The sequence below is a fragment of the Scatophagus argus genome, chromosome 13 (genome assembly GCF_020382885.2).
Source record: "Scatophagus argus isolate fScaArg1 chromosome 13, fScaArg1.pri, whole genome shotgun sequence".
In the NCBI taxonomy this organism is placed as follows: Eukaryota; Metazoa; Chordata; class Actinopteri; family Scatophagidae; genus Scatophagus; species Scatophagus argus.
In genome coordinates, this window is record NC_058505.1 from 3499345 (window position 1) to 3521064 (window position 21720).

Below are 21720 nucleotides of genomic sequence, written 5' to 3' on the forward strand. Positions count from 1 at the left end.
ACAGTTCAACTTTGAGTCCAAGTGGATATTTGTGCCAAATTTGAATAAAATTCCTTCAAGGTGTTCCGGAGTTACTGCACTCACAAGAGAGGGATGAACAGACAGAAGGACAACCCTGAAACATAATGCTTCTGGCCACAGCTATCACTGCCATGTTTATTGAAATCTTTGCTTTAACGTTACTGTCACAAGATGAAAAGCTTACATTTTGTAGCTGGCAGTGGTGACAGTCTTCTGCAGGTCTGGTGGTGCTGACTGAAACTCCACAGAAAAAGGATTGAACAGCCTCCTGCTGCACAGTCCAGTGTCTCAACATTCATGCTTTTACTTAAAGGTGGAAAATGTCTCCCAAATGCCTGCAATCAGATACAAAAATATCTTATACTCAACTTAACATCCTTAGGGTGACCACCTGCTAGTGTAGCACACTGTGGCCTGTTATCTTGTAGGAACCTTTTAAATTCCCCCTCTCCTCAGACGACGGGTGCTGGGCGTGTCTGGAGGCATCGAGGAGCTGGGCAGTGTGAGATGGGAGCTGGCTTTGTGTCTCCTGGCCTGCTGGGTGTTCTGCTACTTCAGTATCTGGAAAGGCGTCAGATCTTCTGGAAAGGTCAGATGGAATATATCATCGATAGAGTTAGACTTGTGGTACAAAGACATTGCCGTCATGTTTATTAGAATGAAATACTTATGTTCATGGATCATCTTCATTAATTCCAATTATGACAATAATGCTAATGTAAACATTTTCTTCATTTAAGGTAGCATACTTCACAGCCACGTTCCCCTATGTGATGCTCCTGATCCTCCTCATCAGAGGCTTGACTCTACCAGGAGCTTGGGAATCAGAATCAGAATCAGAATCAGAATTCCTTTATTTATCCCTGAAGGGAAATTCTTGAAGGGATCTACTACTACCTGTATCCAGACCTGAACTGCCTGGCTAACCTTCAGGTAGCCTCTTTATTTGATTCTAACTTTAGAATTAGAATTTTAAGCATATTGAGACCTTAATTTACATAATACACCTTCAGTATATAATACATCTTTTCTTACATTACAGGTCTGGATAGAGGCAGGATCGCAAATATTTTTCTCCTACAGCCTGACTGCAGGCACTTTAATTGTCCTGGGGAGCTATAATGACTACAGCAACAACTGTTACAAGTAAGTGTAACACTGGCATTGCTCTGATATCATAATAGGGTTCTCGGGCAGTAACAAGTTAGGTGACATAGTTAACCAAATAATATCTCTGAGATCCTATGAGTAAGGTGTTACTTTAGGGTTACTTTATTGCTTCTAAAAAATAATGTAGGATTATCAATTGTTACTTTTATTCACAGTGATTGTGACATGGGGAAAATTGAAAGGGGCAATGAATGGCACAAGGGATTGAACTCCCATGGATTTTTATTGACTAATCTTGTTGGCACAAACCTGATTTGATAAACGATTTTGTCAGTTTAACAATTAAAGGTGCTGTGGAATGCCCTCTGTTTGACAAGGCTCCATTGTCTTTTTGTGACCTCCAGGGACTGTTTCTGGCTCTGTCTGCTGAACAGTGGGATCAGTTTTGTCGCTGGATTTGTCGTCTTCTCAGTACTTGGATTCATGGCTCAGAAACAGGGTGTAACTGTTGACAATGTGGCTGAGTCAGGTACAGCAGCAAATTAGCCAAAGTGGATGACAATGTTCTAACATGAATCAGCATATATTTTAACAGCACAAAGCTTCTCCCCGTTCACTTCACAGGTCCTGGTTTGGCCTTCATTGCTTACCCTCAGGCAACAGCCTTGATGCCTTTGCCACAGTTCTGGACTGTCTGCTTCTTCCTGATAAGCCTGTGAATAGGACTAGTCCCAGCCTAGTCAAGTGATCATGAGCTGATGAAGCCTCTTGGATGAGAGGTAAAACGTCTTCAAAGACAAATAACTAAGTCCAGTTGCATTCGATTGAATTTCCTTGAGATACTTCTTCCTGATGCTTATTCTACTGGCTGTTGACTCACATGCAATAAAATTTGTCACAAAACCTCTCGATAAATAGTAGACATGTTTTGCACAGAAATAAAATTGTTATTTTTGTTTTGTCCCCAGTTTGCAATGGTGGAGAGTTTAATCACCACAGTGAATGATTTGTTTCCAAAGTTTGTCCGTCCTTTGTCGATCTGCTGAAGATCCAGCCTGGCAGAGGAGAAAAATGGGAGAGGAAGGAACGACCGTTGAGTTGACGTCGTCAGCAGTGACAACTTAGTGTCAAATTAACTACACATTTCGGCATCATACTGTATAACACGGTGTCAATTCCAGGCAGTCAATATTTTGGTTGCCCTCAAAGAGACAGTTGAAAATGTAAGAATATATTAATTCATCTACTTTGTTTCATATTATGTTAACGCTTTTTCATTTTATCATTATTGGCTTTAGTATTAACTCAATAATCAGTAACTAGCTATGAAAGAAAAGTCTGGTAAAAAATAATGGCAAGCAAGGCATTCATGTGTAGAACTATTCACACAACTTCAGCACAGAAATGTACTTTGTCAAAAGCACTTTGACGAAGGAACGATTTGATCAACAACAATAAAGCTGGAATTTTGGGGAACGCATTCCATGTTTGGCGTCATAGTGCAGCTGTATACAAATGTATTTGCCTTCCCATCCCTCATTAAAGTTTCTTCCCTCTGAGTTCACCTTTATTCTCTTGGACACTTTGCTCAGCTGCTATGAACATTACTAGCTACAAACACTGCTGGAAATGGCAATGTATACTCAGGTATACAGACACCTAGCAACCCAGCACCTCAGATGACTACATAGGCTAGACTACATGTTGGGACATATGGTCTTTGGACACTGTACTTCGGTAAGAGAGCATAGAATACCATTGTGCAAATTATATTCTTTGAAAGCTCTTACAGGGCACATGCAATGAGGTGCTAGGCTGGATTTGGCCCACTGGCTTGGGGTTTCACACAGATTTATTGTTGTTGATATGACCAATGTACGTAGCTGTCATCTTGAGCTTTGGAAAAATACGATGGGTATTTCTCAGTGTTTGTCTACATCTTGAGTAAATGGAAAATCTGATGAATAACAATAATAAAACAACAATTCTAATCTACTCTGGGTCTTTTACTTACTACTTTATTCCCTGTCATTTCAAATATGGTTTTAACCTACAGACTAAATTATTTTTGTAGAATTAACATATTGATCTGATAGAAAGCTTGTATTGGTAACTGTCTTGGTGAAAGGTTAGCAAAGTACTTACAGTAACATGTTCCATTTTCCCCATTTAAGGTCTTGGACACATTTATCCACAGCCCTGGGCACAGTCACAGTTCAAATTCATTTACAGGAGAGAAAAACCTCACCATTACTGGTACACTTAAGTGAATAAATGACAGAGATCCTCGAGGGGCAGTTCTCCTATCTGCTGTTTAAATTATGCATGTTGTTTGTAGCTCGAATTATGCAGAGCATTGATTATCTGTGATGTAAGTATTTAAGTAAGTATGCTCATCAGTGACTGGATTTGCCATGACCTTCTCAAGTTGAACAAACATAACTTCAATAGATATTTGAATAAACCTGAGCTTAACAGGGTTATTTTGCATATTTCACCACTAAGCTTCATTACAAGAGGAACAAAATGGCTCTTCAAGAGTTCCTCTGGGTTTTGCAAATGAAAAACTCAGCATTAAAACTGAACGCTAGAATGACTGAAATTGTTATCTTGAGACCAGAATGTAGTCAAATTAAGAGAAAGCAAAAACTGCCAGTTTGCTAATACATATTTAAATGCATGCTTGGCTCCAGCAAAGCAAGCACCTCCACACTGGAACTGGTGGATACAGTCAGATTAGGAACGCTAATAAGAGCAAGGATCAGTTGGGTACTTTTGAACTGTAACGGAAATAAGCAACAGATAACCTCCTTTGAGTTGAGATGAATAGACAAAGAAGAAAAGCAGAAAAGCAGAGAAATGCTGAAGACAGAGGGCAGTGGGCCACTAAAACAGAATATATTCTGGTTGTTGCAGGATTTGTAGTTGGCCTGGGCAACGTGTGGAGATTTCCTTACCTCTGCTACAAGAATGGTGGAGGTGAATATTACAAACTATGTTTTTAGTCGAATTGCATTATTTTAGTGCACAGTGCACGAGAATAATGTTAATATTTGTCACTGTCATGTGTTTACATGTCTGTATAACTTTTCTACACCTGTAGGTGCCTTTCTGGTGCCATATGGTCTGTTAGCTGTGTTTTGTGGGATACCTCTGTTCCTGTTGGAGACTTCAGTCGGTCAGTGCACCCAGGAAGGATTCATCACCTGCTGGAGGAAGTTGTGTCCACTGGCACAAGGCGAGTTGATGTGTGCTGAGATAAAAGATGAATCAATAAAATAAATGACAGACATTCAGAAATGTAATTGGTTGTGTAAACCTCATCTACCTCTGAAAATGTGACTTAAATAAATTTGAAAATAGATTAACTTGTTTTGTATTTTAGGAATTGGATACGGACAATTGGTCAAAAAACTTTATGACTTCACCTACATTATAATCCAAGTCTGGGCTCTCCTCTACTTGGTGTTCTCGTTTGGATCCCAGCTCCCTTGGGCCACCTGTGAGAACACCTGGAATACAGGTAATGTTTAGAATATGTTTCCTGAGTTTGAATTAGGCCAGACAAGGAGAGTATTACAATAACCTTAGTGAGATACATAGGGTTAGGGTTTTGTCCTGTTCTTCTGACTGCATCTGCAACAGCAGACAGGGAGACCAAATTTCAAATAAAAAAATTGGGAAACATTAATTTGAGAAATATAAAAACACTCTATGAAGAAAATCATCGAGCAGAAATGACAGGGAGAATGAATTTCTGACCAAGACACCATAAATTTCACAAACTGGACATTACAGGCAAAGAACAGAAGAAAGATTTGCTGTGATGATGCCTGCTGCAAAAACGGCTTTTGTAAAAAGTTCATTTTAACGAAATACAGTTAACAGATAGATAGATATTTTATTGATCCCGAGGGAAATTGCGCCAACCTTCAATTTGACTTTACTTTCTTTGCTATTTGTTAGAAAATTAGACATTATGTGTGTGCTGCCACATTAGTGTTTATCAGAGTGACAGATGTTCTTGGGACATTCAAAGTGTAACTGTAAACATCTTAAGTTTCAGGTAAGTTTGTGTGAGAGCACTTTACTATGATTATGTGTTTGTTCTCTCAACCAGCTAACTGTGTGGGTCTTCAAATTTTGGATTCTCCTTCAATGAATTTGACAGTAAATCAGACCATGCTGAGAAACACCACCTCTGCTGCAATTGAGTTCTGGGAGTGAGTCAAAATTCTTTTTTCTTTTCATAACTTTTTGCATATTAAAGATTATTGATGACCCAGATATTCAGTATCGTTTAAAGGGGACATTATTGATTTTACACATGAAGTTAAGTTTAATCAAGTGGTGTACTGCATTGTTTGTGAAAGCAGTTGTTTGTTGTCTGTGCAATGAAACTGAGAAAATATGTTGTCAGTGTTTTCAGATATGACAACTATCGACCAGACAACCTCATTTGTCTCTTCCGAAGACACTGAAAGTGTTGAAACACAGATCAATTTTATTTACATGGATGGATCAATTCATTATTTAAACTAGAGTTACATCCTCATGGTCATACCAGTCAGCCTGTTCAGACTCCTATGTGCTGACTGCCAGAGAGCTTCATCGCATGCGGCAATGACAATCACCTGAAGCTTGAAATCATTCATTCAAACTGGCAGTACAGTACGTCTATACAGTCAGCTCAAGTTTGAAACCCAAAGTTAGTGTCACCAATTTAGTGTCTAATCAAATGTGGAATATGGCCACAATCTGCTGTTCTGTTACTGAGTTATGCTGTTGAATAACGGACAGAAAGTTGTCATCACTTCATCAATTTGTCCCATTAGAAATGAAATGCTGCAATGATCAGTGAATGCATTCTTTGGCCACCAAAATCTAATCAGTTCAACCTTGAGTCCAAAGTGGATATTTGAGGTAAATTTGAATAAATTCCTTCAAGGCGTTCCTGAGACGCTGACAGTACAAAAACATAATGCCTTCATGCCGCAGAGGCATAAAAATCTGAATTCATTTTTATATTTTTGCTGTAACCCTTGCCTATTATGAAGTCATAAGTTTACTATGTAGAACCAGCACTAACGACAGTGGCTGAACAGCCTTCTGCTGCATAGTGTGATGATGCAAGAAATTTTGCTTTTGCTTTCTCTTTCTTTCTGTCAAAGAGGGACAACAAATTACTTAAAATATAAAGCATCTACATAGCTTACATTGTACTGGACGAGACCTTTCACTTTTACCTGATTGCCATCTGTTACCCATAGCATACAGTGTTTTTTTATTTCACCTTTTTTTTTTGTAAATTCCGCCTCTCCTCAGACGACGGGTGCTGGGCGTGTCTGGAGGCATCGAGGAGCTGGGCGGTGTGAGATGGGAGCTGGCTTTGTGTCTCCTGGCCGGCTGGATGTTCTGCTACTTCAGTATCTGGAAAGGCATCAGATCTTCTGGAAAGGTCAGTGGACTATTTTATCTATAGTGTTAGACTTGTCGTACAAAGAAATTTTGACTCAAAAATAGCAAAATTGTTCCTTGACCTGTTGCACAGAATCCAACCAATCCCACCAGTCACATCAGGCACAAGGAAGTTTCGGGACCCAGCAAGCTGACACGCTGGTTATTTCAAGTTCATTGCGGATAACTGTGTTGACACTTTCCTGGGAGCTTTGTGGCAATGTACCACTATATTATTTGTTGACCTGTCAAGATCATGTCATGCCATCTTATCAGTGGTCTTTGATGTGATCAGAGTGGCTGTCCTCATAGGATGGTAGGATGGGCACCCTCCTTTACTGTTTCCACCAGGTCCTGGTAGACCAGTTCTTGAGACCGAGGGAGCAGATGACTGCTCAAAGGCGAGAATTGTCCATTTTTTCAGACAATATCAACTTGCGACTTTACCACTAAAAAGTTATTAACTTCTTTAACTTTCTTTTTAGCTGCTCAAAGAACTGGATGGCACATGCAGAGAACAAAAGCTATAACTCCTCTCTTTCACCACTGGCCACAAACTTATCAATGCCAAGTTTTATCATTATGACCCAGTGGCAGACGCAGACCTTTGGTGCTTTTCAAAATACATACATACAGTGAACAAAATACGAAGACTGTAGTATTTGGTCAACAGTTTCTGTCGTATGTAATTTCAAATCCTACTTCAAATCAGTCAGTAGCAGTGTGCCAATATCATGCATTCTGGTTATGACAAAAATGATAATGTAAACATTTTCTTCATTTAAGGTAGTTTACTTCACAGCCACTTTCCCCTATGTGATGCTCCTCATCCTACTCATCAGAGGCTTGACTCTACCAGGAGCTTGGGAAGGGATCTACTACTACCTGTATCCAGACCTGAACCGCCTGGCTAAACTTCAGGTGGCCTCTTCATTTTATCTTAGCATTAGAATTATAATTTTAAGCATACTGAGGCCTTAATTTAGATTATTTACTATATTATTATTATAATTATTATTATTATTATTATGTTGGGTGTGGTCTTGGCTCTTGGAGGTGCATCCTCCATTTTCAGTTTAATCTGTCCACTGTGGTGTCATCACCTGGAGTTCTTCAGGAAATCAGGGCCCCTATTTATAAAGCATCTCGGAATTACTGCTAAGATTCACACATTAAATTAAAGTAGGACACCTCCTGAAGGAGACATAATAAAATGTTGCCCCCCCGATCATACACACACATTTCACCCCCCTGCCACAACCTGTCTTGACTGTGTAATGCTGCACCATGCTTGCTTTTATCCTCTTTTTTACACTATTTATTTTGGGTTATTTTCTATTTATTTAAGTTTTTTATGAGTGGATGAGTTTTGTTTGTTTTTGCATGTGAGCTGCTGGATATTTTCCCTATTTTCCCAATATGAATCAATAAACTATCTATCTATCTATCTTACATTACAGGTCTGGATAGAGGCAGGATCTCAAATATTTTTTTCCTACAGCCTGACTGGAGGAGGTCTACATGTCCTGGGCAGCTATAATGATTACAACAATGACTGTTATAAGTATAACACTGAATAAACAGGAAAACATAATGTCAGTGTTTAGCATGCAGTTTGTGCCAGTGTAATCAAACAAGACTTTTCAAAAAAAATTAAACAAAAATAAGAATTTGTGAGAAAATAAACTAATTGAATCTTGAATCAAAAAAGAAAAACATATTATGTTCCATTTCAGGTTCTGCCTGCTTCTTTCCGGTTATGGATGCTCAGTGTTGACCATTTTGGTGAACGTCGTTCTGTCTAGTAGGACATGTTGAAAAGATCAAACTCATGCTATGCCATGGTTCAAAATGGTAGACAATACTGTATGTTTCTATGTCTTACTGATATCTTTGGCATTTGTAATAACATTATTGCCTTAACCTGGTCTATGGCAACATTAGCTTAGCTTATGATTGGCTTTGACTTTACAGTTAACAGAGGCAGCATGTCTTTGACTGCATACTCTGCCAAGAGCTTCTTAACCTCATGGGGGTTCCAGCATCTTCACAGGCAGGGCAGATTCAGAGGAACCCAACTTCCGTTGCTGGAGCTCACGCACCAGTCCTTCTCTTTTGTTTGTTAGGAACATCATCGTCTCTATGTTAGCTCAGGAGTTTCTTCGGGTTATTTGTGCTGTTTCTAACTGCAGAGAGTTTTCCTCTCAGTAGTAATGTTAACTGACTCACAAATGATCTCCTCCCCAGTGTGGAACTAATAATGTTATCTTATGTATGTCCTTTAAACCAACACATACACATAGCTACTTAGCTAGCAACTGTTATACATAGCAAGTTAGCTAACATAAATTTTGTAAAAGCTAAAATTTAACTTACATAAAAGCAAAGCTGAGCTTTAGCTCTAACCTAAAACGACAACATATAGATAATATGTTCAATAATTACGTTTTATTCATCTTGTAGGAATCTAGTAAAGTTAGTTATGAAATATGCATGAAATAATGTCAGTGAGAAAGAAGCAGAGAATGGTAAACTAAAACACATATTATCAAAAAAGCAAAGAACTAATAGTTTACATGATTATACAAATCATTTATTTGCAAGTTTTAAGTTTTAATTTTAGGATGACTCTTTTTGCTTCACTGCATTTTATTCTCTCTCAATTCATTATTCTGTTTGATATCTAATGAAACTTGTTTGAATATACTGAATATATCTTTCTTTTTTAGCCACATTGCCAATTAAAGGATAATATATTGAAAAGTACGCAGTGGAATGTCCTTTGTTTGTTGAGTCTCTATGGTCTTTTTGTGACCTCCAGGGACTGTTTCTGGCTCTGTCTGCTGAACAGTGGGACCAGTTTTGTTGCTGGATTTGTCGTCTTCTCAGTACTTGGATTCATGGCTCAGAAACAGGGTGTTGCTGTCGACACTGTGGCTGAGTCAGGTACAGTAGCAAATTAGCCAAAGTGGATGACAATGTTCTAACATGAATCAGCATATATTTTAACAGCACAAAGCCTCTCCCCGTTCACTTCACAGGTCCTGGTTTGGCCTTCATTGCTTACCCTCAGGCAACAGCCTTGATGCTTTTGCCACAGTTCTGGACTGTCTGCTTCTTCCTGATGCTTATTCTACTGGCTGTTGACTCACATGTAATAACTTTTGTCACCTACATCTTGACAAACAGTAGATGTGGTTTAGACAGTTACAAAATTATGACTTCTTTTTATCCCGTCCCCAGTTTGTAATAGTGGAGAGTTTTATCACCACAGTGAGTGATTTGTTTCCGAAGTTGTTTCGTGCACCAGTGAGACACGAGATCTTCGTCCTCATCATCTGCGTATCAAGCTTCCTCGTACATCTCATCTTGGTTACAGAGGTGCACAAAAATATTTTCATGACATACATTTCACTACAACATTTCACTAAAATAGTGACGATGGTTCATTTTAAAAATGTATTCCAAATTACCGTATATGTTTTATGCAAGTTTTGTCTCCTCCTTCAGGGGGGAATTTATGTGTTCCAACTCATTGACTTCTATGGCTCCACCAGAGTCTGTCAGAACTTTCTGGCTATTTGTGAATGTCTGGCTGTGGGTTGGATTTTTGGTGAGTGAGATGACTTATTATTGAAAACAAAGGGTGTGTATCTCTCATTAAGTTGTTCTCTATGGCTTCCAGCCACAAGCAGACTGGTTACGAATGACATAAATCTTGTCGAAAAAATCAGTTTACTTTTCAAAAAGGCTCAGCAATTTCATATTTTCAGAAGTGGATTAAGACACATGGCTCTTTTCAGAAAAAAAATGCAAAATCCCACCACCTGTCTTCTTCATCTTTTTGCAATTTGGACAACATGTTATAACAATCCTTTGGACTTCCTTCAGGTGCTGACCGCTTTTCTAACATCATCGAGGACATGACAGGACACAAACCATCTGCTTTCTTCAAGCTGTGCTGGAAATACACCATTCCTCTGCTGTCACTGGTGAGTCTGGAAAGGTTTTTGTGGCTAGGAATGATTATTTGCTCTTTCCTTAACTTTGGCAGTTTATTCAGTTAATTTCAGTGAGATTTGTCAAACCAGCAGAGCTGGATTTTGTGCTGCTGGGTTATTTGGGTGAATTTTACATTTATTTGACTGTGTTTATCTGTTATCAGTTTATCTGACTGTGACTTTTACATTTTACGAACTCTTTCATTTTTTCCTTTGTTTTCTGCCAACCAACACAAGTGCTGATGATGTAACAGAATGCATCAATGTAATACTGTGTTTAAGTGTCACAGAAAAATGTCTCCATATCTTCACAGATTTCCTTCATCCTGTACCTGGTTGATTACAAACATCTCAGGATTAATGACTGGTACGTTTACCCTGACTGGGCGTACGCACTGGGATGGACTATGACATTCTCCTCCATTGTCATGGTGCCACTGTGTGCCGCTGTACAGATGATTTTGACAGCAGGGACCTTCAGACAGGTCAGTGTCCATCTGTTGCAGCCTAAACAGGCTGTAGTAGATTATTCCTATCTTTGAGATAATGAAGGTTTCATCCTCTCATTCAGTGTCCAGCCATTGATTTTGTAAAAAAGGTACTTGTCCTGTCTGTTTCAGCGTTTGTCCGTCCTTTGTCGATCTGCTGAAGATCCAGCCTGGCAGAGGAGAAAAACGGGAGAGGAGGGAACGACCGTTGAACTGACGTCGCCAGCAGTGACAACTTAGTGTCAAAGTCAAATTAACTACACATTTCGGCATCATACTGTATAACATGGTGTCAATTCCAGTTCCAGGCTAAGTCAGTATTTTGGTTGCCCTCAAAGAGACAGTTGAATATATAAATTCATCTACTTTATTTCATATTATGTTAACGCTTTTTCATTTTATCATTATTGGCTTTAGTATTAACTCAGTAATCAGTAACTAGCTATGAAAGAAAAAGTCTAGCAAAAAATAATGGCAAGCAAGGCATTCATGTGCAGAACTATTCACACAACTTCAACACAGAAATGTACTTTGTCAAAAGCACTTTGACGAAGGAACGATTTGATCAACAACAATAAAGATGGAATTTTGGGGAACGCATTCCATGTTTGGCGTCATAGTGCAGCTGTATACAAATGTATTTGCCTTCCCATCCCTCATTAAAGTTTCTTCCCTCTGAGTTCACCTTTATTCTCTTGGACACTCAGCTGCTATGAACATTACTAGCTACAAACACTGCTGGAAATGGCAATGTATACTCAGGTATACAGACACCTAGCAACCCAGCACCTCAGATGACTACATAGGCTAGACTACATGTTGGGACATATGGTCTTTGGACACTGTACTTTGGTAAGAGAGCATAGAATACCATTGTGCAAATTATATTCTTTGAAAGCTCTTACAGGGCACATGCAATGAGGTGCTAGGCTGGATTTGGCCCACTGGCTTGGGGTTTCACACAGATTTATTGTTGTTTATATGACCAATGTACGTAGCTGTCATCTTAAGCTTTGGAAAAATACGATGGGTATTTCTCAGTGTTTGTCTACATCTTGAGTAAATGGAAAATCTGATGAATAACAGTAAGAAAATAATAATTCTAATCTACTCTGAAGTCTGGGTCTTTTACTTACTACTTTATTCCCTGTCATTTCAAATATGGTTTTAACCTACAGACTAAATTATTTTTGTAGAATTAACATATTCATCTGATAGAAAGCTTGTATTGGTAACTGTCTTGGTGAAAGGTTAGCAAAGTACTTACAGTAACATGTTCCAATTTCCCCCATTTAAGGTCTTGGACACATTTATCCACAGCCCTGGGCACAGTCACAGTTCAAATTCATTTACAGGAGAGAAAAACCTCACCATTACTGGTACACTTAAGTGAATAAATGACAGAGATCCTCGAGGGGCAGTTCTCCTATCTGCTGTTTAAATTATGCATGTTGTTTGTAGCTCGAATTATGCAGAGCATTGATTATCTGTGATGTAAGTATTTAAGTAAGTATGCTCATCAGTGACTGGATTTGCCATGACCTTCTCAAGTTGAACAAACATAACTTCAATAGATATTTGAATAAACCTGAGCTTAACAGGGTTATTTTGCATATTTCACCACTAAGCTCCATTACAAGAGGAACAAAATGGCTCTTCAAGAGTTCCTCTGGGTTTTGCAAATGAAAAACTCAGCATTAAAACTGAACGCTAGAATGACTGAAATTGTTATCTTGAGACCAGAATGTAGTCAAATTAAGAGAAAGCAAAAACTGCCAGTTTGCTAATACATATTTAAATGCATGCTTGGCTCCAGCAAAGCAAGCACCTCCACACTGGAACTGGTGGATACAGTCAGATTAGGAATGCTAATAAGAGCAAGGATCAGTTGGGTACTTTTGAACTGTAACGGAAATAAGCAACAGATAACCTCCTTTGAGTTGAGATGAACAGACAAAGAAGAAAAGCAGAAAAGCAGAGAAATGCTGAAGACAGAGGGCAGTGGGCCACTAAAACAGAATATATTCTGGTTGTTGCAGGATTTGTAGTCGGCCTGGGCAACGTGTGGAGATTTCCTTACCTCTGCTACAAGAATGGTGGAGGTGAATATTACAAACTATGTTTTTAGTCGAATTGCATTATTTTAGTGCACAGTGCATGAGAATAATGTTAATATTTGTCACTGCCATGTGTTTACATGTCTGTATAACTTTTCTACACCTGCAGGTGCCTTCCTGGTGCCATATGGTCTGTTAGCTGTGTTTTGTGGGATACCTCTGTTCCTGTTGGAGACTTCAGTCGGTCAGTGCACCCAGGAAGGATTCATCACCTGCTGGAGGAAGTTGTGTCCACTGGCACAAGGTGAGTTGATGTGGGCTGAGATAAAAGATGAGTCAAAGGAAGAGAAAAACCAAAAACGTCACTGTTACACTTTGCACATGACACAGCAGAAATGTTATATTTTAACAACTCAACGATGTCTCAATATGTAGTTGGTTTTTTTTGTGTGTGTTTTGTATTTTAGGAATTGGATGCGCATATTTGATGATGAAACTTTATGACTTCACCTACATTATCATTGAAGTCTGGGCTCTTTTCTACCTGGTTTTCTCATTCAGTGCCCAGCTCCCCTGGGCCACCTGTGAGAACACCTGGAATACAGGTAACATTTCCCACAAAAAGTTGTTACCTGTACCCGCTCATTTTTATGACATTTAAGTAGTTGCAACAACTTTCAGTCTGACTTCAGACATTACTTAAGCTCTAGCTGTCTTACTAGCCTTTATGAGGATGACAGCTCTTTTTGGGAGGTTCACAATCTTTAAATATATTCTGCTGTTTGTATGAGAGTCATTTACGACATTTATTTGTTTGTTCTCTAAACCAGCTAACTGTGTGGGTCTTCAGATTTCGGATTCTCCCTCAGCAAATCTGACAGGAAATCAGACCAAGCTGCAAAACACCACTTCTGCTGCTACAGAGTTCTGGGAGTGAGTCTCAGTTTGTTCTCTTTTCATGACTTTTTATGCATGAAAGATTATGCAGTGACGACCCACTTAAAATGTCAAAACAACCTTAACTATAGTGTAACATTCAAAGGAGCAGGACATCGATGTTCATCTGTGAAAACAGATGAATGAATGAAGGTTTTATGAGGCTGAATGTGAGGCCAGTGATGTGAAGATTTATTCAGAAGTTCTCGAGAGTCACACTAATGAAGGAGTTGACATATGATGATATACCCCATAATATAATGATTTCCCCTCTCTGTGCCACTGGTACCAACAGACAGGGAATTCAGAGATTTACACACAAAGCAGGTAGTTTCAGTTATCCAAAAACACTGGATAAGGTCAGAGTCGCATACACGAGAAGCAAGGTCTGATTACCACAAAAGAACACCATGAGAAATGGCTGGAAGATAAAAACTGAGGTACTAAAACGAGAGAAAACCACCAGTCCCTGATGTGATCTGAAAACGAGACAAGAGATGAGTATTTTCAGAAGAAAACAAGAAGCTATGAACTGTGCTTAACACCCTCCTCAGACGACGGGTGCTGGGCGTGTCTGGAGGCATCGAGGAGCTGGGCAGTGTGAGATGGGAGCTGGCTTTGTGTCTCCTGGCCTGCTGGGTGTTCTGCTACTTCAGTATCTGGAAAGGCGTCAGATCTTCTGGAAAGGTCAGTCACCTACAATGACAAAATTATGAAAAAAGATGATGTTGAATTTATTTATTTATTTCCTTTAAAGGTGGCGTACTTCACAGCCACGTTCCCCTATGTGATGCTCCTCATCCTACTCATCAGAGGCTTGACTCTACCAGGAGCTTGGGAAGGGATCTACTACTACCTGTATCCAGACCTGAACCGCCTGGCGAACCATCAGGTGGCCTGTCTGAACCCAACTTTAGCATTACAGTTTAACGCAACTCAACTTAATTTATATCTCACCTTTTATGCTACAAAAGAAAAAAAGACAGCTAATGCAATAACATTAATGATAAAGTATATGAGAGAATGGGTAAAATACCTCATTAAAACCTATGAGAAAACTTAAAAACTAAGTCAGGAAAACAGGCATACAGGAGCTTAAGCAGAGCCTCAGAAGGGGGGATGCGAGGTGAGTTGGTCATTCCTAATAACTGAAGAATACAATTTAGTTTTCTAAGAAGTGATCTAACCAGGAAAACATCAGAGAAACTGTTAGTCAGCAAGGAGTGCATATCCATCTGTTCATATTTCTGACATTACAGGTCTGGATAGAAGCAGGAGCTCAAATATTATTCTCCTACAGCCTGGCCGCAGGCACTTTAATTGTCATGAGCAGCTATAATGACTACAGCAACAACTGTTACAAGTAGGTATAACATTGATATCATACTTCATACTACATGCCGGAGTACGAAAAAGCTTTTGTTACATTACAGACTAGTTAAAATACATAATATTACTTTGCTCTCCATGGTCTTTTTGTGACCTCCAGGGACTGTTTCTGGCTCTGTCTGCTGAACAGTGGGACCAGTTTTGTTGCTGGATTTGTCGTCTTCTCAGTACTTGGATTCATGGCTCAGAAACAGGGTGTTGCTGTCGACACTGTGGCTGAGTCAGGTACAGTAGCAAATTAGCCAAAGTGGATGACAATGTTCTAACATGAATCAGCATATATTTTAACAGCACAAAGCCTCTCCCCGTTCACTTCACAGGTCCTGGTTTGGCCTTCATTGCTTACCCTCAGGCAACAGCCTTGATGCCTTTGCCACAGTTCTGGACTGTCTGCTTCTTCCTGATGCTTATTCTACTGGCTGTTGACTCACACGTAATAACTTTTACCACATCGCCTACTGACAAATAATAGAAATGCAGACACAAATAATTATTTTTTCATTTATCCTGTCCCCAGTTTGTAATGGTGGAGGGTTTTATCACCACAGTGAGTGATTTGTTTCCGAAGTTGTTTCGTGCACCAGTGAGACACGAGATCTTCGTCCTCATCATCTGCGTATCAAGCTTCCTCGTACATCTCATCTTGGTTACAGAGGTGCACAAAAATATTTTCATGAAATCTTTATACTAAAACACATTTTAAAAATGCATTAAAATTATGTGTTTCAATCAAATATTGTGTCTTTCTGCTGCAGGGGGGAATTTACTTATTCCAACTCGTTGACTTCTATGGCTCCACCAGAGCCTGTCAGAATTTTCTGGCAATTTGTGAATGTCTGGCTGTTGGTTGGATTTTTGGTGAGTGAGATTAGGGAGTGAGTGAGATAAGGCTGCCAGTATTCTACATTTTTATATTCTTGCATTTGTCAACAATCCTGTAAAAGGCTAAAACCAAAAAGGTGTTAGTCACACAACTCTTAATTTGTTCTCGTTACCTTAACTTGTCTGCAGCTTTCAGCACCAAGCCCAACTGTTAAGATAGAAATCTTAAAAGAAATGGTCAAAAATATCTAGTTTCAATCTTCATATATAGATTTTTTTTTTCAATTTTTCAGTATTTTTTATATTCCCAAAAGAGCTGGCCACTGAAGTTTGGAGCCAATGGTACTCAAACTGGAGGCCCTAAATTCCCCCAAATCCCACAACCTGGACTTTAACTTTGTATGACTTTGGCATTATGGTTTAACTAAAAATATCTGTTCATTTTTAGAGAAATATTCCTAAATTCAATATGTTAATCAGTAAAAAAGATCCAGTGACTTTCACCAGACTTTCACATCAGCTGAGTGAGAGCAGATGTTTTAACCACTTTAACGGTTCATTCATCTGCCTGGATCACACTCTTCTCAGCACAATTCAAACACTGACTAAAAGGGTCATTTGGATTTTCATCAGGTGCTGACCGCTTTTGTAACATCATCGAGGACATGACAGGACAGAGACCATCTGTTTTATTCAAACTGTGTTGGAAATACGTCATCCCTCTGCTGTCACTGGTGAGTCTGAAAGTTTATTTGTGTCTACCAATGATTTTACATTCTTTCATCAATGTTGGAAAGTTTATTCAGTGGTTGTCAGCGAGATTTGTCAAAATGATATAAGATGATATAACAGAATGGATCAACTTCTCCATGTCTTCACAGATTTCCTTCATCCTGTACCTGGTTGATTACAAACATCTCAGGATTAATGACTGGTACGTTTACCCTGACTGGGCGTACACACTGGGATGGACTATGACATTCTCCTCTATTGTCATGGTGCCACTGTGTGCCGCTGTACAGATGATTTTGACAGCAGGGACCTTCAGACAGGTGAGTGTCCATCTGTTACAGTCTAAACAGTAGGAATAATCAGGATGTCCTTCTCTACACTGCATGTTTTTGGTACTGGTTAATCACAAAGGTCCTCTTGAAAAGATGGCCCAGAATGTCACCTGTTGATTGTGGTAGTGCATAAACTTACTCATCTTGTCTGTTCCAGCGTTTGTCTGTCCTTTGTCGTCCTGGTGGAGATCCAGCCTGGCAGAGAAGAACAATGGAAGAGGAGGGAACGACTGTTGAACTGACGAACCCTGCAGTGACAACTTAGTGACCTGCAAAGTCTGATTAATGAAACATTTCAGCTATCATCAAGCGATTTAAATGACAAAGCTGAAACAGTGATGAATCAACAAAATTAATCTGTGACTTTTCTGTATTGTTTTAATTTAACCTTTTGTTTTGGTCTAATGAAACAAAACAAAAGGTCACCTTGATCTTCTGTTAATAAATCTGGTCCCAGGTGCTGTGTCTCTTACTAGCCCAGGTGAGTAGGCTGCCAGCCTGCTGACATTGGGTATTACATCTGTCAGCCTCTCTCTCCCAGCCAATCACTTTTGGTAGAGTCCATTCTAACTTCACCTGTGCCCTGCCCATTTCCTGTCCTGTTAGGTGACCTTTGGAAAAAATAGGAGAATGGAACAAGAAAGAAAAATGTTATGTTGATAAACAGAGAGAGAGAAGGGGCTGAAGTCCCTTGAAGCTGATGCCATCGAATGTTTTAAAATAACAAATTATTCATTTGGTGCGGGTGCCAGCCAATCAGTCCAGTTAGTTCAGTGATACCAGCTCTACTTGTGTAGCTGGATGTGGGAGTGAGAAAGAAGGAAGTCTGAGGACACCTGGTGGGCAGGTAGATAATGACAATGAACAGCTATGTAGACATGAGAGGAAGATTGTGACAGGACGGCATTACAAGAGGGACAAATTCTCTCTTCAAGACCACATCCAGAATATTAGAGCTAAACACTGGAATGACTGGTTTCATGTGGTGTTTTATATCATTTGTTGCTAAACAGAAGGTCAAATATGAAACCATATAAAGGTTTAAGACCTCTGATGGCCCGAATTTCTTTCCCTTTCCACTACCAACATCTTTTAAATTGAAGAAAAAGAACATCAACATCAGTTTGATTGTATGGATCACCAAAAAGTATTTGCACTATCTAAAAACTTTACTATGGACTATAAATCATAGGCTGCATTACAAAATATAAAACATGAAGAACAGTTTTCCTGGTTGGATAACTTCTTAGAAAAATCATTTGTATTCTTCAGTTATCAGTAACAACCAGCCCACCTCGCATCCCCTTGTCAAGGCTCTGTTTAAGCTCCTGTAGGTCTGTTTTCCTGGCTTTTATTTGAAGTGCTTCATCATTTGCTGCCTTGGTTTACCTCAAGAAAATTATATACGTAAAAATGTACTCATCCTGTCTGTTCAAGCATTTCACCATGCTTTGTCAATCTGCTGAACATCCAGCCTGGCAGAGGAGAAAAATGGGAGAGGAGGAAGCAATGACAGTAGCAGAAAGAGAGAAAAACCACAGTGTCAACCGGTACATTGAAGTGTATAAATGACAGAGTTGCCTGAGGGACAGTTTTCATGTCCTTCTGTTTAAATTATACAAATTATACAGAGCATGATTATCAATTAAAATTATCCACATGACATATTAATTTACAAAACTGTATTACTAAATGAGTCTGGTCCCACTGTAATTAAATATATAATGACTTATTTGATTTGCATATTTGTTTTTTATTTGCATGTTTCATCAGAAAGCCTCATTAAAAAATAAACAAAATGGCTCTTCAAGAACTTTTCAGGGTTTTTCAAATGAAAAACTCAACAATAAAACAAAACACCAGAATGACTGGAATTGTTGCCTTGAGACCAGGATGTAGTCAAATTAAGAGAAAGCAGCAATGATCAGCTTGCTATTATATATTGAAATGCATGCTTTCAAACCAAGTCAGAATTGGTGAGTCTTTAATAGGGCCCCTTAGCTCTTGACAAACATAAAGGTTGGCACATCCACACTGGAACTGGTTTGCATTTACAGATGATTTCTGGGTTGAGGGCAGGATATAGTCAGATGAGGAAAAAACACAATAAAAGAAGCAAAGACCAGTTTGCAGTACTGTTGAATTGTAACTTAAAGAGCAGATGAAGTCTTCAAGCTGAGATGAACAGACAAAGAGGAAAAACAGAAAAGCAGAGAAATGCTGAAGACAGAGGGCAGTGGGCCACTAAAACAGAATATATTCTGGTCGTTGCAGGAGATGTGGTCGGCCTGGGCAACGTGTGGAGATTTCCTTACCTCTGCTACAAGAATGGTGGAGGTGAATATTACAAACTCTGTGCACACTGCGCTGAAATAATGCGAATATTTATGATTGATGAGTGACAAAACTTGTCACTGCCATTTTTGTACATGTCCATATCATTTTTCTACACCTGTAGGTGCCTTCCTGGTGCCATATGGTCTGTTAGCTGTGGTTTGTGGGATACCTCTGTTCCTGTTGGAGACTTCAGTTGGTCAGTGCACCCAGGAAGGATTTGTGACCTGCTGGAGGAAGTTGTGTCCACTGGCACAAGGTGAGCTGATGTTTGCTGAGATAAAAGATGAGCCACTAGAAGAGGAAAAACAAAACCATTCACATGACGGACATGACACTGCAGAAATGTAATGAGTTGTGCAAAACGCACCTATCCTTGAAAATGTGGCTCAAATAAATTTGGAAAAGATTAATTTTTTGTATTTTAGGAATTGGATACGGACAATTGATCAAGAATTTTTATGACTTCACCTACATTATAATCGAAGTTTGGGCTCTCCTCTACTTGGTGTTCTCGTTTGGATCCCAGCTTCCCTGGGCCACCTGTGAGAACACCTGGAATACAGGTAATGTTTAGAATATGTTTCTTAAGCTTGAAAATGTCAAATAAACAGGACATTACAGTAACCACGATGACACATATTGCTGTTTACTTCAGATCTGCAAGTAACTGGAGAAATAGAAAAACCACTCAATGAAAAAACCCACAAAGCCAAAATGGCAGCGAGACCGAATTTCTGAGCAAGACATTGTAAAACTCCTTAAGTGGACGAGTAAAAAAAGAAAAATAAATACAGGCAAAGAACATAAAAAAGGTTTGATGAGATGACATCTGTTATAAAAACTGTTTCTGTAAAAAGTACATTTTTGCAACATACAATTAATTGCACCAACTTCACTCTCTTACATCTTAGGTAAGTTTGTGTGAGAGCACTTTACTATGATTATGTGTTTGTTCTCTCAACCAGCTAACTGTGTGGGTCTTCAAATTTTGGATTCTCCTTCAATGAATTTGACAGTAAATCAGACCATGCTGAGAAACACCACCTCTGCTGCAATTGAGTTCTGGGAGTGAGTTAAAATTCTTTTTTTTTCTTTTCATGACTTTTTAAATAATAAAGATTTTTACAAATTGATGACCCAAAAAAATCAGTATCGTTTAAAAGGGACACTATTGATTTTACACATGAAGTTCAGTTTAATCAAGAGGTGTACTGCATTGTATGTGAAAGCAGTTGTTTGTTGTCTGTGCAATACATCCCACAAATCATACTGAAAAGAATGGTTGCTGATAGCCTTCTGCTGCACAGTCCAAAGTCATGACAATCTTGCTTTTACTGTCCTTCTGTCTTTGTGTCTAACTGGGATCGCTAACTCATATAAATCATCTATACAGCTTACACTGTACTGGACGTGACCTTTCACTTTTACCTGGTTGACAGCTACTGCAGCATACTGTCTTTTGTTATTTTACATGTTCCTTGTAAATTCTCCCTCTCCTCAGACGACGGGTGCTGGGCGTGTCTGGAGGCATCGAGGAGCTGGGCAGTGTGAGATGGGAGCTGGCTTTGTGTCTCCTGGCCGGCTGGATGTTCTGCTACTTCAGTATCTGGAAAGGCGTCAGATCCTCTGGAAAGGTCAGTGGACTATTTCACCTATAATGTTAGACTTGTGGTACAAAGAAATTGAATAAAACAATAAAAACAAAAACGATATGCACATGTTTTTACACCTATCTGCAGAGAATGTCAAATCTTTCCTGTAGTGGAATAAAATAATATGATGACTGATGAGCTCATGGACTGTTGAAGAAGAAGTCAGTTTGAGAAAACCTTTATCTGTCAACATAATCTCCTCCTTCATTTAGTCCAGCAATATTGACCACTAAGGTCCTTCTTCATCTTGAGAAACAGGTAGGTGTCTGAGGTTGTCAAACCAGGTGAACATGGCAGGTGGTAGTTCAAATCCATATTCCTGGATGACAGCCATTCCCATGGGCTGGATGTTGTCCCAGTGGAAGACCACTCAATTTGTCAGTTTA

General features: G+C 39.2%; 3 protein-coding genes and 2 long non-coding RNA genes across 6 annotated transcripts; 3 read left to right on the plus strand and 2 right to left on the minus strand.

The window, feature by feature from the left end:
* Positions 1-731: 731 nt before the first annotated feature.
* LOC124069401 (sodium- and chloride-dependent GABA transporter 3-like) lies at positions 732-1888 on the plus strand. Its single transcript, XM_046408562.1, has 5 exons — positions 732-739; positions 891-954; positions 1064-1167; positions 1536-1660; positions 1756-1888. The coding sequence occupies exons 1-5, from the start codon at positions 732-734 to the stop codon at positions 1848-1850; spliced, it is 396 nt and encodes a 131-aa protein (XP_046264518.1). The 3' UTR covers positions 1851-1888.
* Positions 1889-3953: 2065 nt separating this feature from the next.
* On the plus strand, positions 3954-11885 carry LOC124069402 (sodium- and chloride-dependent GABA transporter 3-like). Its single transcript, XM_046408563.1, has 14 exons — positions 3954-4110; positions 4235-4369; positions 4517-4654; positions 5252-5354; positions 6457-6589; positions 7375-7509; positions 8049-8152; positions 9410-9534; positions 9630-9742; positions 9832-9969; positions 10099-10201; positions 10480-10580; positions 10904-11074; positions 11210-11885. The coding sequence occupies exons 1-14, from the start codon at positions 3954-3956 to the stop codon at positions 11315-11317; spliced, it is 1764 nt and encodes a 587-aa protein (XP_046264519.1). The 3' UTR covers positions 11318-11885.
* A 1137-nt stretch (positions 11886-13022) lies between these two features.
* Positions 13023-17729, plus strand: LOC124069681 (sodium- and chloride-dependent GABA transporter 3-like). The gene is made up of 14 exons (XM_046409052.1): positions 13023-13179; positions 13304-13438; positions 13602-13739; positions 13965-14067; positions 14625-14757; positions 14828-14962; positions 15330-15433; positions 15560-15684; positions 15780-15892; positions 15977-16114; positions 16215-16317; positions 16915-17015; positions 17163-17333; positions 17503-17729. Exons 1-14 carry the CDS (start codon positions 13023-13025, stop codon positions 17608-17610), a joined length of 1764 nt encoding a protein of 587 aa, XP_046265008.1. The 3' UTR covers positions 17611-17729.
* Positions 14548-16122, minus strand: LOC124069682. Its single transcript, XR_006845084.1, has 3 exons — positions 16003-16122; positions 15806-15878; positions 14548-14766 (listed from the first exon to the last, which is right to left on the minus strand). It is a non-coding gene; the product is annotated as an uncharacterized LOC124069682 (long non-coding RNA).
* Positions 17730-17791: 62 nt separating the features above from the next.
* LOC124069683 lies at positions 17792-20362 on the minus strand. 2 transcript variants are annotated; one of them, XR_006845086.1, is made up of 3 exons: positions 20155-20362; positions 19852-19973; positions 17792-17956 (listed from the first exon to the last, which is right to left on the minus strand). It is a non-coding gene; the product is annotated as an uncharacterized LOC124069683 (long non-coding RNA). The 2 variants fall into 2 exon arrangements; XR_006845085.1 differs by lacking the exon at positions 17792-17956 and having other exon boundaries at positions 19081-19973.
* Positions 20363-21720: the final 1358 nt, after the last annotated feature.

Excerpts from the sequence above, each read along its gene's own strand:
- LOC124069401 (XM_046408562.1), top strand. Across the intron at positions 955-1,063 it reads ACTGCCTGGCTAACCTTCAG|GTCTGGATAGAGGCAGGATC; the intron begins GTAGCCTCTTTA and ends CTTACATTACAG. Across the intron at positions 1,661-1,755 it reads TGACAATGTGGCTGAGTCAG|GTCCTGGTTTGGCCTTCATT; the intron begins GTACAGCAGCAA and ends TTCACTTCACAG.
- LOC124069402 (XM_046408563.1), top strand. The coding sequence starts at position 3,954 with ATGAATAGACAAAGAAGAAAAGCAGAAAAGCAGAGAAATGCTGAAGAC. Across the intron at positions 4,370-4,516 it reads GTTGTGTCCACTGGCACAAG|GAATTGGATACGGACAATTG; the intron begins GCGAGTTGATGT and ends TTTGTATTTTAG. Across the intron at positions 4,655-5,251 it reads TGAGAACACCTGGAATACAG|CTAACTGTGTGGGTCTTCAA; the intron begins GTAATGTTTAGA and ends TCTCTCAACCAG.
- LOC124069681 (XM_046409052.1), top strand. The coding sequence starts at position 13,023 with ATGAACAGACAAAGAAGAAAAGCAGAAAAGCAGAGAAATGCTGAAGAC. Across the intron at positions 14,758-14,827 it reads GCGTCAGATCTTCTGGAAAG|GTGGCGTACTTCACAGCCAC; the intron begins GTCAGTCACCTA and ends TTTCCTTTAAAG. Across the intron at positions 15,685-15,779 it reads CGACACTGTGGCTGAGTCAG|GTCCTGGTTTGGCCTTCATT; the intron begins GTACAGTAGCAA and ends TTCACTTCACAG.